The sequence below is a fragment of the Aquarana catesbeiana genome, linkage group LG11 (assembly GCF_042186555.1).
Source record: "Aquarana catesbeiana isolate 2022-GZ linkage group LG11, ASM4218655v1, whole genome shotgun sequence".
NCBI lineage: Eukaryota > Metazoa > Chordata > Amphibia > Anura > Ranidae > Aquarana > Aquarana catesbeiana.
Genome location: NC_133334.1, coordinates 213074575 through 213092974, shown reverse-complemented (window position 1 = coordinate 213092974; position 18400 = coordinate 213074575). Strand labels below are relative to the sequence as shown.

Below are 18400 nucleotides of genomic sequence, written 5' to 3'. Positions count from 1 at the left end.
GAAGTGCTTCAAACCGCACAGATATAAACGCGGCCTAAACCAACGCATAACTAAGAAGTAGGCGGAGTCAGGTTTAATTTTGCTGCAGTGATCTGCAGTGAGAGAGGAATAAATGACTCGGGCTGGAACATTGTGGTAAATCTGTTGTACAATTTGTCTACTACTTCTATATAAAACGGTCTTGTTGTGTCCCCCATTGTGTTTATGAAAGGTTTTTATTATTTCATTTTCACGCGGCACTGGTCTTAGCTCCGCCCATTTTCTTCCTTATAACAATTGTCTGAGCCTCTGGGAGGGAACCTGACAGTCTCCATGGAAACCCTGCTCACCTTCCCTTGATTGGCCCCATAGGTCACCATAGCTGGTCTCCATGGAAACCCTGACCATTCTCCTTGGACTGGACTCACAGACCACTGTAGTTGGTCTCAATGGAAACCTTGCTCACTTACCCAGGATTGAGGTCACAGGCCGCCATAGCTGATCTCAATGGAAACCCCCACCCTCCCTGGCTTGGACTCACAGGCTGCCATGTCTGGTCTCTATGGAAACCTGTCCTTGGATTATCCTTACAGGCCGCCATAGCTGGTATCCATGGAAACACTGCTTACTCTCCCTGGGTTGGATTCTTAAGCCACCATAGCGTGTCTCTATGGAAACCCTGACCACTGTCCTTGGATTGGACAAATAGGGCGCCATAGATGGTCTCAATGGAAACCTTGACCACTCTCCCTGCATTAGACTTATAGGCCGCCATAGCTGGTCTCTATGAAGATGGGATTCCCAGAGATACAGAAGAATGGCTCCTCTTTGTGTACAGTAAGTCTGGACAGCAGAGACAGTGTGGTGGAGGGACATCTTCTCTCAGATCACAATGACAGCATCTGTACCTTTAACAAGTCAGCAATGGCGGATCCAATATTTCCATCCTCACAGGTTAAAACCTAATATGAGAGAAATACACAGCTTGTCATTGCTCACCAGCTTCTGAAAATGCTGATTACCTGGCTGTGACCCAGAACAAGCATGGAGCCAATGAAAGAAGATCTCCTAATCTGTGTACTTGTTCTGGGTCAGTGCAAGAGAGAGGCTCAGAGCCATAGGATCAGCATGACAGCCAGGCAGCTCGCTTTTCCAGGAGGAGAGGTTAGCAGTGGCGGCCTGATGGTGATCCTAGTTCCTTGAATGTGTATGTAATCCCCAAATCTTTATTTATTATGTCTGGCATCAAGTCTCTCTGTATACAGTTTTCTTAACCACTTCAGCCCCGGAAGAATTTACTCCCTTCCTGACCAGAGCACTTTTTGCGATTGGGCACTGCGTCGCTTTAACTGACAATTGCGTGGTCGTGCGACGTGGCTCCCAAACAAAATTTACGTCCATTTTTCCCACAAATAGAGCTTTCTTTTGGTGGTATTTGATCATCTCTGCGGTTTTTATTTTTTGCGCTATAAACAAAAAAATAGCAGCAATTTTGAAAAAAAAACGCAATATTTTTTACATTTTGCTATAATAAATATCCCCCAAAATATATAAAAAAAAAATTTTTCCTCAGTTTAGTCCGATATGTATTCTTCTACATATTTTTGGTAAAAAAAAATCGCAGTAAGCGATTATTGATTGGCTTGCGCAAAAGTTATAGTGTTTACAAAATAGTTGTTAGGTTTATGGCATTTTTATTAATAATTTTTTTTTTACCAGTAATGGCGGCAATCAGCGATTTTTATCGTGACTGCGACATTATGGCGGACACATCGGACATTTTTGACACATTTTTGGGACCATTGTCATTTATACAGCAATCAGTGCTATACAAATGCACTGATTCCTGTGTAAATGACACTGGCAGTGAAGGGGTTAACCACTAGGTGGCAGTGTAGGGGCTAAGTGTGTCCTGGGGCGTGTTTCTAACTGTGTGTGTGTGGGGGGGGGGTGGCGGCTACGTGTGACACGTCACTGATCTCTGCTCCCGATCACAGGGAGCAGAGATCAGTGACACTGTCACTAGGCAGAACGGTGAGATGCTTGTTTACATTAGCATCTCCCCGTTCTTCCTCTCCGTAAGACGATCGCGGGTATCCCCGCGGCCATCGAGTCCACGGGACCCGCGACCCCGACTCACGGTGCTTTCCGCGCGCGCACACCGCTGGAGGCCCAACCTTTGCCCGCAGGCCGCCTCTTAAAGGGCAACGTACAGGTACGTTAGTTTGCCTGTACGTGCCCTTCTGCCGCAGTATATCTGCGTGAGGCGGTCGGCAAGCGGTTAAAGTGGAACTAAACCTTTCTCTCCTTTACAGCCAGGGGAGCTGCCATCTTAGCCTCTATTTGATCTGCAGCTGCCATGATGCTGCACATGTGATCAGTTATGGCACCAGCCATTTGATGGCTTGGCAGTTCGGTTGAGAGCACAAGCAACTGTGTCAGTTAGCATTATTGAAACGCTTTGAATGTAACTGTTGGGAATCCGTTAAATTGATGGGATTAGACCACTTTAAGCAAATCCTTTTGTGTGAATCTTTTGCCAAGTTTCTTACCTGGAGATCCTGCCAGTAACATCACTTCCTGATGGGGAATTACAATGCAAAGTCACTGCTTTGCAATTAGCAGCAGTGTTGTCAGCCTGCTGTGTGCACTCTGCCATTTGGCCATTGGGCTGTCTATCATGTATACAACCCAACAGCCAACTGAAGTAGCTTACATGGTAGAGTGACAACGTTGATGTAAATTGTGGCTTATAGTTGTCATCCTGCAACAGGAAGTGCTGCTGCTACTGGCAGGGCCTCCAGGTAAGAAACTTTGTAAAATTCAATTTGTTTTCTTATAAACTGTATACAATGAGATATGATGCCAGATATACTCAATAACTGATTTCAGGTTTCCATACACTTATAATTTGATACAGTAATGTAATCTGTAAGATTACAGTGTACTGTATGTGTAATGTGTCTTTAACGTTTTGAATTTGGCGCCGTACTCCCTCCCCATGCGTTGCAGGGAACGGAGCCCGGCACTGTGATACATCGAGCGGAGACACGGCTCGCACACACAACGGGCAGACATTGCGGGATCCTGGGGACAAGGTAAGTAACTTTGCCTGGATCCTGCGATGCGATCCCGAGTGTGGCTCGGGGTTACCGCTTTTGGTACTGAAAATTCACCCCGAGCCACACTCGGGAATACCACCAGGGAGGTTAAAATGTACAGATGTGAACATGACACATAGGAAATCATGTTAAATGGACTGTAGTGTGTTTCTTCAAAACCGAAAACGCACTAAAAAGCATGGCCTTTTTACACTTTAGGATTTGGAGTGGATGGTGTTAACAGCCATTGACCAAGCCCTGTTAATACCTGTTATCCAACAACGCAGGAAAAAAACGAACACATATTTTGAAAAATGTACCGCACTACAGCACTGGGATGGGAACAAGCAGTGGGGTTGATTTACTAAAACTATAGAGTGTAAAATCTGGTGCAGCTGTGCATGGTAGCCAATCAGGTTCCAACTTCAGCTTGTTCAATTCGTCTTTGACCTAAAACAGGGGTAGGCAACCTGGGGCCCTCAAGCTGTTGTGGAACTACATTTCCCATGAGGCATTGCAAGGCTGGCAGTTACAATTACTCCCAGAAGCATAATGGGACGTGTAGTTCTGCAACAGCTGGAGGGCCCCAGGTTGCCTACCCCTGACCTAAAACATGGAATCTGATTGAATTTTATGCACAGCTGTAACAGATTTTGCATGCTCCAGTTTTAGTAAATCAAGCCCACTATTTAAATTTTTATGTACCCTAATGGCAGCCTGCATTTCCCCAGTGTGAAAAAATACAGGTCACGTCAAGCCCTAAGGCTACATTTAGACATGCCACACCTCTGAAAAGTGATCGGCGGTGGATTACTTTTCAGAGGCATTTGACAGGAGGAGAGAGGCATTATGTGACCTCCTCACTGCCTGTTTTAACCCTGTAAATGCCACACCATTACATGCAGTTGCAAGGAGGTTGCAGCACAGCCCCATTAGCTTAATGGTCGTTTTGTGCTGCATCATGTGTACGCCCCAGTCTGACTGCCTTTGAAGAGGCTAGAAGAAGACTAAAATTAAACTTCCTGTTGCATTTTTGTAGGTAGTATCGCCCACCAAACATGACTTATTGAACTGAATGGGACCATGTTGAAATTGACACGCAACTGTGTGCAATGAACGTGGTTGCAGCGAGATGGTGCCAGCTTTTAGGAGTTGAAACAAGCGGTGAAAAGGCAACATAACACCTAAATGTCAATATCAAATGACCTCTGTAAAGCGATCCACCATAGATCACTTTTCTGAGGTGTGGCAACAGCTGCATATCTTAAATGTAGCCTTAGGACTCACTGGGACTTGTGTTTTTCCACACTAGAGAAATACAGGCTACCATTAACCACTTCAGCCCCGGAAGAATTTATCCACTTCCTGATCAGAGCACTTTCTACGATACGGCACTGCGTCGCTTTAACTGACAACTGCGTGGTTGTGCGACGTTGTACCCAAACAAAATTCACGTCCTTTTTTTCCCACAAATAGAGCGTTCTTTTGGTGGTATTTGATCACCTCTACGGTTTTTATTTTTTGCGCTATAAACAAAAAAGAGCGTCAATTTTGAAAAAAACACATTATTTTTTACTTTTTGTTATAATAAATACCCCCCAAAAATATATAAAAAAAACAATTTTTTTCCTTAGTTTAGGCCGATATGTATTCATCTACATATTTTTGGTAAAAAAAAATCACAATAAGTGTATATTGATTGGTTTGCTCAAAAGTTATAGCGTCTAGAAATAGGGGATATTATTATTATTATTTTCTTTTTTTTTTACTAGTAATGGCGGCGATCTGTGATTTTTATCGTGACTGTGACATTATGGCAGACACATTGGACAATTTTGACACCTTTTTGGAACCATTGGCATTAATAAGTCAGTGCGATTAAAAATGCATTTTTAGGTTATTCTAACTGAAGCGGGAGGGACTAACTAGAGGAAGTGATGTATCGTGGTTCCTAGCTAATAGGAACACACGATCTGTCACTCTTGTCAGAACACAACAGGGAAGTGTGTGTTTACACACACTCGTCCCTGTTCTGTCTCTCCTGGTCACAATCGCTCGTGGCCGTTGGTCATCGTGACCGTCGGCCACAAGCATCGGAACCCCCGCTATGCAGCGGGCGCCTGCTATCTGGACCCCGCGAGCCGTCGTATAGTTACGTGGTTTCGTGCAGGGGAGCCAACCTGCCGCAGTGAAACTGTGGCGGCTGGTTCGGAAGCGCTTAAAGTACATAAAAACAACTGTCCACATTTTTCCTCACTGCCTGACATGGAACCGCAGAGCGCTGCAGTACAGTGACATGAACTGAGTACCGCTATGTGACACTTCAAATAAAGGGGGGAAAAAGCAAGCAGCGTGCTGAAACTGTTGCACAAGTGAGCACAATGAACCTGGCACAACAGTGCAGGCTTTTAGGGGTTAAAACAGGCAGCAAACGCCCCCTGAAAAGCGATTTACAGTGGATCACTCTTCAGAGGACTAATGTAATTGTAAACATGCCCATTAAAGTTTTTCTAGATCTCAGAATTTGCTTGTTTTGTTTCAAAATCAATCAATAAGAAGCAAAATGCCACCTCCTTCTGGCCAGACAGTCCTTTTATTATCTAATGTTCAAATGTCACCTTGAAAATAATCATCTGATTCAGATTTTTATTTTAGTGTTATATATACCAAATGAGAAGAGAAAAAAATCCTGGTTTATTTTAAGCAAATGTGGCTGATCTTCTCTGAGCTTCCCCAGTCATTGCTGTGCTGAAAGTTCCCTTCCTCAAACTTCTTAAAAAAAAAAAAAAAAAAAAAAAAAAAAAAGCTTTCCTTCCTGTCCTGTGAGTCTGCCACACTTTGTACTTTCCATGCTGCACAGAGGGCTGAGTGAGTAATATCTATAGATCAGAGGGCAATGCACCCAATCAGATGAGTAGAGGTGGGGAGACGAGACCCATACAGGGGAAATCTTCCATTTCCTGTTTGTGTTGGAGGGTGGGGGTCAGAAATCAGAAACAAGGTATAAAAGTGGAAGAGAGCAGACCCAGCCCAGCACAGTCTCATATACTATAACACAGACAAGATGTTTAAAGCTACACTCGACATAGAACGTTGCAGAGATTAGGAACACTGGGGTGCTGGAGCTGGTGCTTATAGGACCTATTAGATTTATAATATCATTTAAAACCCAAAATGTGATTGTTTGTCTATGTTATTGAAAGATGATGTCACAGATGCCTGCATTCTTCCCATTCTTTAACCACTTCAGCCCCGGAAGATTTTACCCCCTTCCTGACCAGAGCACTTTTTACAATTGGGCACTGCGTCGCTTTAACCGACAATTGCGCGGTCATGCAATGCTGTACCCAAACGAAATTTGCGTCCTTTTTTCCCCACAAATAGAGCTTTCTTTTGGTGGTATTTGATCACCTCTGCGGTTTTTATTTTTTGCGCTATAAACAAAAAAATAGCGACAATTTAAAAAAAAAAAAAACAATATTTTTTACATTTTGCTATAACCCCCAAATCTTTTTTAAAAATCAAATTTCTTCATCGGTTTAGGCCAATACATATTCTTCTACATGTTTTTTGGTAAAAAAAAAATTGCAATAAGCGTATATTGATTGGTTTGCGCAAAAGTTATAGTGTCTACAAACTATGGGAAAGGTAGATTTATGGTATTTTTATTATTATCATTATTTTTTTTTTTTTTTACTAGTAATGGCGGTGATCTGCTATTTTTAGCGGTACTGCGATACTGCAACGGACATATCGGACACTTTTGACACATTTTTGGGACCATTGATATTTATACAGCGATCAGTGCTATAAATATGGTTAGGGTTAGATGGTTAGGGTTAGGGTTAGGGCTAGTATATTGATTGGTGTGCACAAAAGTTATAGTGTCTACAAACTATGGGAAAGATAGATTTATGGCATTTTTATAGCATTTTTTTTTTTACTAGTAATGGCGGTGATCTGCGATTTTTAGCGGTACTGCGACATTGCGACAGACAGATCGGACACTTTTGACACATTTTTGGGACCATTGATATTTATACAGCCCTCAGTGCTATAAATATGCACTTATTACTGTGTAAATGTCACTGGCAGGGAAGGGGTTAACACTAGGGGTTAAATGTGTGTTCCCTAGATGTGTTCTAACTCTACGGGGATAGGACTGACTGGGGAAGGAGACATATCGTTGTTCCTACTTAGTAGGAACAAACGATATGTCTCCTCTCCCCTGACAGAACAGGGATTTGCGTGTTTACACACACAAATCCCCATGCTGGCTCTCATGCACGCGATCGCGCCCGCCGCCATGCGCATTGGGTCCCCCCGCCGTGCAGCGGGCACGTGCACCTTCTGCTCTTAAAGGGAAAGCTGTACCCGTACGGGGTTTCGCTCAGGGGAGCCATTCTGCAGAAGTATATCTACGTGAGGCGGTCAGGAACCGGTTAAAGAGTTTTATTAGCATTTTTTTTACAGCACATGAAGAAAAAAAAAGCTTTTAGGAGCATTTTAGTAGCGTTTAAGGGTGTTTAGCGTTTTTTTCGGCTGGGAAAACGATCCTAAATACTTTGCAAAAACAATTTTTTTTTTTGCTCCTAAACGCTGAAGCTTGAAAAACACTTCTAGCATCAAATAGTGTTCATGGACACATAAGATAACACTATTAGCTTCTAGGAAAAAACATGCTCATAATAGCTTCTAAGAGCTTAAAAAACCGCTAGTATGCATGGAGCCTAAGTTATTCCTGTACAATTTAAGCCACAGAAGGCAATCTAATGTCATGTCAAGAAGTCATTCTAATATACACTATATTACCAAAAGTATGGGGACACCTGCCTTACACGCACATGAACTTTAATGGCATCTCAGTCTTAGCCTGTAGGGTTCAATATTGAGTTGGCTCACCCTTTGCAGCTATAACAGCTTCAACTCTTCTGGGAAGGCCGTCCACTGACCTCACAAATGCACTTCTGGAAGAATGGTCGAACATTCCCATAGGCACACTCACAAACCTTGTGGACAGCTTTCCCATAAGAGTTGAAGCTGTTATAGCTGCAAAAAGTGGGCCAACTCAATATTGAACCCTATGGACTAGGACTCGGATGCCATTAAAGTTCATGCGCATGTAAAGGCAGGCATCACAATACTTTTGGTAATACAGTGTATGTTTCCTTTATTGGTCTTATTTCTGGCAGGGCGAGTATCCTGGTACAGTGTAGCAGTTCTGGCAGTGCAGGTACAGTAATACCATACAACTGTTTTTGGAGTGCACACATGATGCTACAGACAGCACTTTCTCTGACCTCGTCATTATAACAGGACCCAGCACAGATCAAGGTGAGGTGTTCCCAGGCTTCTCCTTTTGCAAAACTCTGGTCCAAGCACCCCTGGACTTTGAGACAATGCAATGGAAAGTGTGCAGGTGCCAGGAAGCTGATACTGTAGACTTGAACTTGGTGCTGGTCGGGTGAGCTGAAACGCAGTGATGAGGAGACCCCCGAGAGCTGGGTCACAAGCCAAGTTTGGTAACAGCCAGGTAGGAAGACACCAAATTATGAGCAGGATATAGGTCAGAGACTTGCAGAAGTTGTCAACGTGCAGGCAACGAGGTACAGAATTAATAGGCAGAATCTATTTAAGAGTCCAAGCCGAGGTCAGTAACACAGATAGACAGCAGACATAACAGGCAGGGGTATTCCAAAGGCACATCAGATGAAAACACCTGAATTGGATGGCAAACCACTCTTCTTATAGCCAAATATACAGTATGGCAACTATTTTCTGTCTGAATGTCTCATAAGCTATTGATATTTAAAGCTGTTTGAGAAATATATTGTTTGACTGTGATAATAAATGGGTACCATTTTTTCTTTTATATTTACGGAGTCAACTAACAAGATAACATCACTAAACATGGAAGAAGGTCCCTGGATATTCTCTAACAAATCATTACCTTCGGACTCTCGTCTAATGGCAACCATGACTAATGGATATCTAGGAACAAGGGTCTACGGAGATGTCCTGCATGTGAATGGAGTGTACAATGGGTCAGTAGGCGACTGTCACAGAGCAAACGTCCCAAGCCCTCTCGACATCCAGCTTGCCATAAGTAAAGAAGAAATTATGGATGAGAGCTTTTCTCTAAATATTAGAACTGGTAATGTATGTTTCAGCTTTTCCTTGTGGACAAGATGTCTATATCTATATATGTCCTGTTGGTGGTATTATCATTTTAGCCTATTTATGCCAATATGATAGTGTATCTTATGTGTGTATATGCCTTATTTATCCTTCTGATGGAAAATACAGCATATACACCGTGTCTTTGCTCAGCGGGCGTTATCGGTAAAGCGCCGCTAGTTTTAGTGGCGCTTTACCGCTCTTATAGCGGCGCGTTTTGGCCACTACCGGGGAGCTTTTAACCCCCGCTAGTGGCTGAGGAAAGAGTTAATGATGCCCATTTTGTGGGGCTGCCAAAGCGCTTTGCATGTGCTTCAGCAGCGCTGCCCATTCATTTCAATGGGCAGGGCCGGTGGAGGAGCGATGTATACACCGCTCCCGCACCGCCCCAAAGATGCTGTTTGCAGGACTTTTTTTTCCCGTCCTGCAAGCGCACCGCCCCAGTGTGAAAGCGATCAGGCTTTCACACTGGGGTGGCTTGAGAGGTGCTTTTCAGGTGCTAAAACGCCTGAAAAGAGCCCCAGTGTGAAAGGGGTCTAATACATATATACAGGGATTGATTTACTAAAACTAGAGAGTGCAAAATCTGGTGCAGCTGTGCACAGAAACTAATCAGCTTTTTTTTTTTGTCATAATTAATTCAGAAAATAGAACTGGAATCTCAAACACACATTGTCAGCTTACTCAGCTATCTTCTGGGAACTGCAAGCAATGCAATGGAGATGAGGAGAGGGGGAGGTGTTTTTGGTTATATCAGGAGGGGTGACAACACTGCTCTTCCATATGTACAGTTCAGGGAGTGCATGGAGTTGTCACCTTAGGAAAGAAAGTATATTACTGGCAGAATCACCTTGTGTAATTAAAAGAACAAAAGCATGAAAAGTGGAAACTAATGGAGCCACCACATCTATGAACTGGTAAATTGTAATACATTATTTTTTGAGGGTTGAAATACCCTTTAACTGATTAAAGAGTCATGGCTCGGTTTTAGGTAAATGCTAGAGTGCTGAATGAACGTTTTGATTCAGCTACTTACCTAATCTGTTTGCCTTTGCAAGAAATGCTCACACTGCCAGTTGGAGTTTTCATTTATTTTAGGGTCACCCATGCACTGCCCATTTTTGATAATGTCATTATCACATTATCATGGTCAGAAACTGTAGATGTAGTACAGTAAGTAATGGATAAGTAATGGATAATGGCCAACAGACCCTCTTACCAGACCCAGCGAAACTACAGCAGTGATCCCTCCGGCTGGACGATCGCTCACTCTGGGTTCCCCGGGGGAGACTCTGGTCAGTAGTGTAGCATGTCTGCACCCTGGCAGTGGCTCAGTCTTTCTCTCTCTGGTGGCACTGTGGCTCTCTCTGGTGGCGCTGGACAGCATTTCTCTCTGGTGGCGCTGGGCTGCATGTTTCTCTGGTGACGCTGGACAGCATGTTTCTCTGATGGTGCTGGGCAGCGTGGCTCTCTCTGGTGGTGCTGGGCAGCATGGCTCTCTGGTGGCACTGGGCAGTGTGGCTCTCTCTCTGGTGGCACTGGGCAGTGTGGCTCTCTCTCTGGTGGCAGTGGGCAGGGTAGCTCTCTATCTGGTGGCGCTGGACAGCATGTCTCTCTGGTGGCGCTGGACAGCATGCCTCTCTGGTGGCTCTAGGCAGTGTGGCTCTCTCTCTGGCGCTGAGCAGCGTGGCTCTCTGGTGGCGCTGGGCAGTGTAGCTCTCTCTTTGGTGGTGCTGGGCAGCGTGGCTCTCTGGGGGCGCTGGGCAGTGTGGCTCTCTCTCTGGTGGCATTGGGCAGTGTGGCGCTCTCTCTCTGGTGGCACTGGGCAGTGTAGCTCTCTCTCTGGTGGTGCTGGGCAGCGTGGCTCTCTGGTGGCGCTGGGCAGCGTGGCTTTCTCTCTGGCTGCTGCCCAGCACACTCCTCGTTCTTTGTCCTGTAGCACTCTTTCCTCTCAGCTTTTTTCCCAGGCTGCAGTCTGTCAATCTCTCTCTTGATCGAGCTGTAGCCTCCTCCTTAGGGACTACATGTCCCATGATGCTCTCCTAGTCTCCTTTGATTGGCCCTCAGTTATGGCCAATGGGGAAGGAACAGAGCGGGCAGGAAGCTGGGCAGGGAACCTAGTGAGAGCCGCCGTCTCTTTTCCCTGACAGGAGAAAGGGGAGGCGAGCAGGGGAAACCTCTGATAGCTCGCAGCTCGCCTTTCTCCTGCCACAGCACCACCGAGTTATCTGCTGGACTGAGCAGGGAAAAGAGCCCGCAGTCACACTACACTGATGGGGGGCTTGACAGCACCTTGATGGTGTCACATCACTGGCGGGTAACACCCGGGTGCGGGCTGCCCGCACCCCGATAGCGGCTCAACTGTGCTGAATTTAAGATCCAATCCCTGATTCCGAGGGGGGGGGGGCACCTGACCCCCCCTTACCCCTAACTGCGGATGCCCATGCTTCCAAGTGCACTTGCAGTGCACTTGTAGCGCAAAGTGGATTTGCCTTTAGTAAGTAAACAACAATGAGTCTACTGGCCATTACCGAGGGAGATTGGAACATACTGCTGATGTCTCTGGGTGAAAAGAGAAGCTTGTGTGTGAATCACATCACTATATCCCTGAATCTGGTAATTTAGTTTTGGTTGTACAAAATATTTAAAACAATGCAGCACAAACAATGGCCAAATATGAGATACTGTATCATCAATGGTCCAAAACAATGAGAGATCCTATTAAAGGGAGCATGCCACTAAATAAATACATGAACTGTATTAAAGACTTCCTTCTAACACTTTTCAAATAGTTGACCTAAGGCAAGTATTCCAATTAGGTTTTCACTTCCCTGGCTCCATACATGTTTGCGGACAGATACTCAGAACATATGGCAGGCTTCCTTGAAATTCTCTTTATGACCACTCAGATAACTTAAAGCAGTCCGACATGATGTTTCAGTTAACAAGAGAACTTCTTACAAGGTGTGAGCTATGAATGTGTTGAAAACAAAGACTTGAACACCACTGAGGCCTTCGGTACTTTACCCTTCAGCCGAGAAAAGGTAAAGGCACTGGAACCAATTATACACCCTCTTCCAAATTATTATGCCAATTATATTTTTCTCATTTACCTAAATAATTGATGTAAACAACAGTCAGCATAATTCTCATGTTATCAACTATTAAAGCGGAAGTAAACCCATCCATTTAACCATTTCAAAAAAAGGTACATTTCCGGCAAATGCCAGGAATGTAACACTCCCATTGGTTGTGCTCTCAACCAAACTGTCAAACCATCCAATGGCTGGTGTCATAACGGATCACATGTGCAGCATCATGGCAGTTATAAATCAAACAGAGGCCAAGATGGCAGCTTCCTTGGCTGAAAAAGATAGGAGGGTTTACTTCCACTTTAAGAGTACAATTCAAATTTTATTGAACAAACCTCCTAATGATAACCGTTTTTAAAATAAAAAACTTACAATGCACTGTTCCAAATTATTACGCACAGTAAGTTTCAAAACACTTTATAGGTTGTAAAGAACTTAACCACTTACCGACCGCCGCACGACGATGTACGTCCAAACTTTGGCGGCGGATATCGTTGTAATGGCAGCAGCTAGCTGCCATAACCCCAGTATCCCCGTTTTCGTGCGGCGGCCAGCTTTCAGATAAAAGTGGTCCCTGCGGTGGACTCGCCGCGAGATCACTTTTATCGGTGGCAGGAGAGGGCCCCCCCTCCCGCCACGATCCGGTGCCCTCCGCCGCTTACTGGAGCCGTCGGTAGAGGCGGAGGCGATCGCATCCGTCTCCATCCTGTGTCTGGAGACGAGTGAGGCTAAGATGCCGCCCACTCGTCTCCATGACACTGCTGGGCGGAAGCGACATCAAATCGTCACTTCCGTTCACGCCTCTTAAAGGCACATTTTTTCAAATGTCATTTTTTTAAATGACTTTTTTTTATTGCATTTTAGTGTAAATATGAGATCTGAAGTCTTTTTGACCCCAGATCTCATATTTAAGAGGTCCTGCCATGCTTTTTTCTATTACAAGGGATGTTTACATTCCTTGTAATAGGAATAAAAGTGACACCATTTTTTTTTTAAACAGTGTAAAAATAAATAAAATATTGTAAAATAAATGATTAAAAAAAAAAAAAAAATGTTTAAAACGAGCTCGCGCGCAGAAGCGAACGCATATGCGAGTAGTACCCGCATATGAAAACGATGGTCAAACCACACATGTGAGGTATCGCAGCGACCGGTAGAGCGAGAGCAATAATTCTAGCCCTAGACCTCCTCTTTACAGCAAAATATGCAACCTGTAGAATTTTTTAAACGTCGCCTATGGAGATTTTTGAGGGTAAAAGTTTGAGGCCATTCCACGAGCGGGCGCAATTTTCAAGTGTGACATGTTGGGTATCAATTTACTTGGCGTAACATTATATTTCACAAAATAAAAAAAAAATTGGGCTAACTTTACTGTTGTCTTATTTTTTTATTCAAAAAAGTTAATTTTTTCCAAAAAAAGTGCGCTTTTAAGACCGCTGCGCAAATATGGTGCAAAAAAAGTATTGCAATGACTGCCATTTTATTCTCTAGGGTCTTAGAAGAAAAACCATATATAATGTTTGGGGGTTCTAAGTAATTTTCTAGCAAAAAAATCTGTTTTAAACATGTAAACACCTAAAATCCAAAATGAGGCTGGTCCTTAAGTGGTTAAAATTGTCATTTGTTGTGTTTGCAGCACATTTACTGAAATCAAAAGCTATTTCAATCAAACTTTGAACAACATTTTAACTTTTTAAACATTTTAACAGATCAAGTTACATTTTAACATAGGACCCCTTATTTGATAGCAGCTTCACAAGTCTTGCATCCATTGAACTTGTGAGTTTTTGGACAGTTTCTGCTTGAATTTGTTTGCAAGATGTCAGAATAGCTTCCCAGAGCTGCTGTTTGAATGTAAACTGCCTCCCACCCTCATAGATCTTTTGCTTGAGGATGCTCCAAAGGTTCTCAATAGGATTTAGGTCAAGGGAGGATGGAAGCCACACCATGACTTTCTCTCCTTTTATCCCCATAGCAGCCATTGATGCAGAGGTATTCTTTGCAACATGAAATGGTGCATTGTCATGTGTGAAGATGATTTTATTACGGAAAGCATAGTTCTTCTTTCTGTACCAGGGAAGAAAGTGGTCAGTCAGGAACTCCACATACTTTGCAGAGGTCATCTTTACACCTTCGAGGACCCTAAAGGGGCCGACCAGCTCTCTTCCCATGATTCCGGCCTAAAACATGACTCCACCACAGCCTTGCTGACGTTACAGCCTTGTTGGAACAGGGTGGCCGTCCACCAACCATGGACTACTCCATCCATCTGGACCATCCAGAGTAGCATGGCACTCGTAGGTGAACAGGACTGTTTGAAAATTAGTCTTCATGTATTTTTCTGCCCAATGCAGCTGTTTCTGCTTGTGAGCATTGGTTAGAGGTGGCCAAATGGAAGGTTTATGCACAGTTCCAAGATTCTGGAGGACTCTACACCTTGATGTCTGTTGGACTCCAGAGGCACCAGCAGCTTCAAATATCTGTGTGCTGCTATGTAATGGTGTTTTAGCAGCTGCAGTCTGTGCTCTGAATCAGCCACAAATCTCTTAATAGTGCGATGATCACGCTTAAGTTTTTGTACAATATCTAATGTTTTCATACCTCGTCCGGCATTGAACTATTTCACTCTTTTCGGCAGCAGAGAGATCCTTTTTCTTCTCCATATTGCTTGAAAATGGTGCTCTGCTTAATAATGTGGAACACCCTCCTTTAGGCCGGGTTAACCCTGGTGCGACACGACAGCCGTCCTAATTTGGATCCGACTTTGCCCCGCGACTTGAAGCCGTCATAGGTCCGACTCTCGATGAACGGGGGCCCAACTTGGATCCCCACCAATACCAGGCACTGTGTTTGGTATGAATCTTGAGGGGGAACTCCACGCCAAATTTTAAATAAAAAACCGGCATGGGTTCCCCCTCCAAGGGCATACCAGGCCTTTCGGTATGGTATGGATTTTAAGGGGCACCCCCTACGCCGAAAAAACGGCATGGGGGTCCCCCCAAAATCCATACCAGACCCTTATCCGAGCATGCAGCCCGGCCGGTCAGGATTGGGAGTGGGGACCCTGTGGCCCCCCCACCCCACAGCACCTTGTCCCCATGTTGATGTTAATAAGGGGGCCCCCAGATCCCGGCCCCCCACCCTATGTGAATGAGTATGGGGTACATCGTACCCCTACCCATTCACCTATAAAGACATATAAGTCGTTGCGCAACGCACACACGTCATTACAGCGGGAGAGAGTATTGTGTCAACATCGGAAGAAGAGAAGAGGGAAGAAGACGGCGGAGAAGACCGGGCCACCGCTAGCAAAAGAGCGGGCAAAAGAGCAGAAGATAGCGGAGGAGCCTGGCAGAAGATACCGGAGAGCGCGGAGAAGAGGCCGGAGAGCGTGGAGAAGAAGGAAGAGACCGCGGAGAAGAAGGAAGAGACCCCCGAAGTCAGAAGAAGACCAATCGGAGCTGCCTAATAAATTACTTTAAAAACCTGTCTAGTGTGTTTTATTTTATTGACACTTTGTACACGATGTACCCCATACACATTCACATGGGGTGGGGGGCCGGGATCTGGGGGCCCCCTTATTAAAGGGGGCTCCCGGATTCCAATAAGCCCCCCGCCCGCAGACCACGACAACCAACGGCCAGGGTTGTCAGGAAGAGGCCCTTGTCCTCATCAACATTGGGACAAGGTGTTTTGGGGTGGGGGGGCCTCAGGGCGCCCCCCTGCCCCAAAGCACCCACCCCCCCATGTTGAGGGTACGCGGCCTGGTACGGTTCAGGAGGGGGGGTGCTCGCTTGTCCCCACCCCTTTTCCTGACCGACCGGGCAGCGTGCTCGGATAAGGGTCTAGTATGGATTTAAAGGGGGAAACCCAAGCCATTTTTGCGCCGTAGGGGGTGCCCCTTATAATCCATGCCAGACTGAAGGGCCTGGTATGCTCTTGGAGGGGGAACCCATGCTGGTTTTTTATTTAAAATTTGGCGCGGAGTTCCCCCTCAAGATCATCTGAGCACAAGTCGCATGCCAAAGTCGAATCATGCAAGACGGCGATCCGACTTTGATCCGACTTCAATGATAGTCAATGAGCTGAAGTAGGATCAAAGTCGGACCAAAGTAGTGCAGGGAGCATTTGCAAAGTCGGACCGACTTGTGTCTGACCAGTTAATTCGGCCTCCATAGGGAAACATTGATTTGCACACATCATGCGACATGAGCTCCCAATGTCGGAGCGTTTGTCGCACTAGTGTAAACCCAGCCTCAGTAGTTTTTCTTTTAATTAGGCTCACCTGGCAATCTAATTATCACAGGTGTCTAAGATTTTTTTCAGTGATCAAAAGAGCCCTGAGACACAATGCCATCCATAGTTAAACTGAAAAACAAAATATTTAATCTTTGTGACACTGAAATAGAATTTACATAATAATTTGGAACAAGGCGTATGTTAGATTTCATTTTTGCTTCAACTTGGATGTCTATGTTGTTTTGCAAAAGCTTGTTTAACTGATTTTCACAGCTAAATGATGCTTAGTGCTTTCATAAGAAGGATGGCTTATCGCTATTGCTTTTGCTATATCTCCACTACTGCTATGCATTCCATCACACATTATGTTCTTGGTCATTTTTAGGTACATTCAGCCATTCCATCCAGTGCTCTTCATTTACAGCTACCCAGCAGATCTTTGCTCATCGTTTCCACAGACATCTCTTGGTCAACATTATATCATTAAAGATCACAAGGGGTTCCAGTCCTGTTAATGTCAATCTTCAAACACAATTTAAGGCAGTAAGTGAAGATATAGATCTTCAGAGAGGTCCTGACTACTGCAATGCTCAGTGAGTATAATGAAGTTCTTGATCAGGTAACTGTTTAATACATATATGAGCTTGTCCAGCTAACTATTAATGCCATGTAATAATTTGAGATCGGTAGAATATGAAGTCATATGAAGGGCCGAAACTAAGGGGAGCGCCGCCAGGGGTTCCGCCCTCCACTGCACTGGGAACCGCTGCTCTCAGGGTGTCACCGCTGCCCATTCAAGTGTAATGGACAGGCAGGTCTCTTTCCTAGTCCTGCCCAGTGCCCAAACAGCCTATGTCTTTTCTGTGTGAGGCATCTCAGAGAAGGCTTCAAAGAAGGCCCTGGACTGGATGGTGGGGGCAGAGGAGGCCCTGGACTGGGGGGGTGCAGAGAAGGCCCTGAGCTGGGGGGATGCAGAGGAGGCCCTGACCTGGGGGGGGCGCAGAGTAGACCCCTGGACTTGGGGGATACAGAGGAGGCCCTGAACTAGGAGGGTGCAGAGGAGGGCCTGGGCTGGGGGGTGCAGAGGAGGCCCTGGGCTGGGGGGGGGTGCACAGAGAATATCCTGGACTTGGGGGATGCAGAGGAGGCCCTGATCGGGGGGGGGCGCAGGGGAGACCCTGGACTTGGGGGATGCAGAGGAGGCCCTGGACAGGGAGGGTGCAGAGGAGGCCCTGGACTAGGAGGGGAGTACACCGGAGGCCCTGGACTGGGGGCTGTAGAGGAGGCCCTGGACTTGAAAAGTGGGGTTTATAAAGGACCTGGTTTCGGAGAGCAGGGTGCAGAGGAGGCTCTTAACTTTGGGCGGGCTGTAAAGGGGGCCTTAGACTAGGAGAGGAGTGCCTTGACTAGGGGGGTGGGTGCAGAGGCCATTGACTAGGAAATGGTGGTTGGTGTGGCAAAGGCCCCTGGATAAGGGGGTACAAGGGAGATACTGGACTAGGTGAGGGGTTGCCTGGAGGTCCCAGATTAGGGGAGGGGGTGTCTGGAGGCCCTCTGGACTAGGAAAAGGTGTGCTTGAAGGACCTTCCAGCTTCAGGAAGAAAGAGCCTGGATCTAAGGCCTGGGCTGAGGAAGAGCCTGCCTGGGCCCTTGAGGGTGAGTTAACAACATAAACGGGCACATTTATCAATTGTCGCAAGTAATGCCAAACACCAGCAGAGAGACAGGTTGTGTGATAGATTAAAGAATTTAGTAAAGAAGAAATGCAGCCAAAGTCTGGCCACTCCCACCTCCTCCACAGCCCAGTGTTTC

General features: G+C 45.5%; 1 protein-coding gene across 3 annotated transcripts in view; it reads left to right on the top strand.

Moving 5' to 3' along the window:
• The first annotated feature begins 5853 nt into the window (after positions 1-5853).
• Positions 5854-18400, top strand: part of PGGHG (protein-glucosylgalactosylhydroxylysine glucosidase) — a 72377-nt gene continuing 59830 nt past the window's right edge. For all 3 annotated transcript variants that reach the window (XM_073605274.1, XM_073605273.1, XM_073605275.1), the window contains exons 1-3: positions 5854-5948; positions 8964-9234; positions 16974-17181. In XM_073605274.1, the coding sequence (XP_073461375.1) occupies positions 8991-9234; positions 16974-17181 (452 nt within the window). In that variant the 5' untranslated portion in view covers positions 5854-5948; positions 8964-8990. The remainder of the gene's footprint in view (positions 5949-8963; positions 9235-16973; positions 17182-18400) is intronic.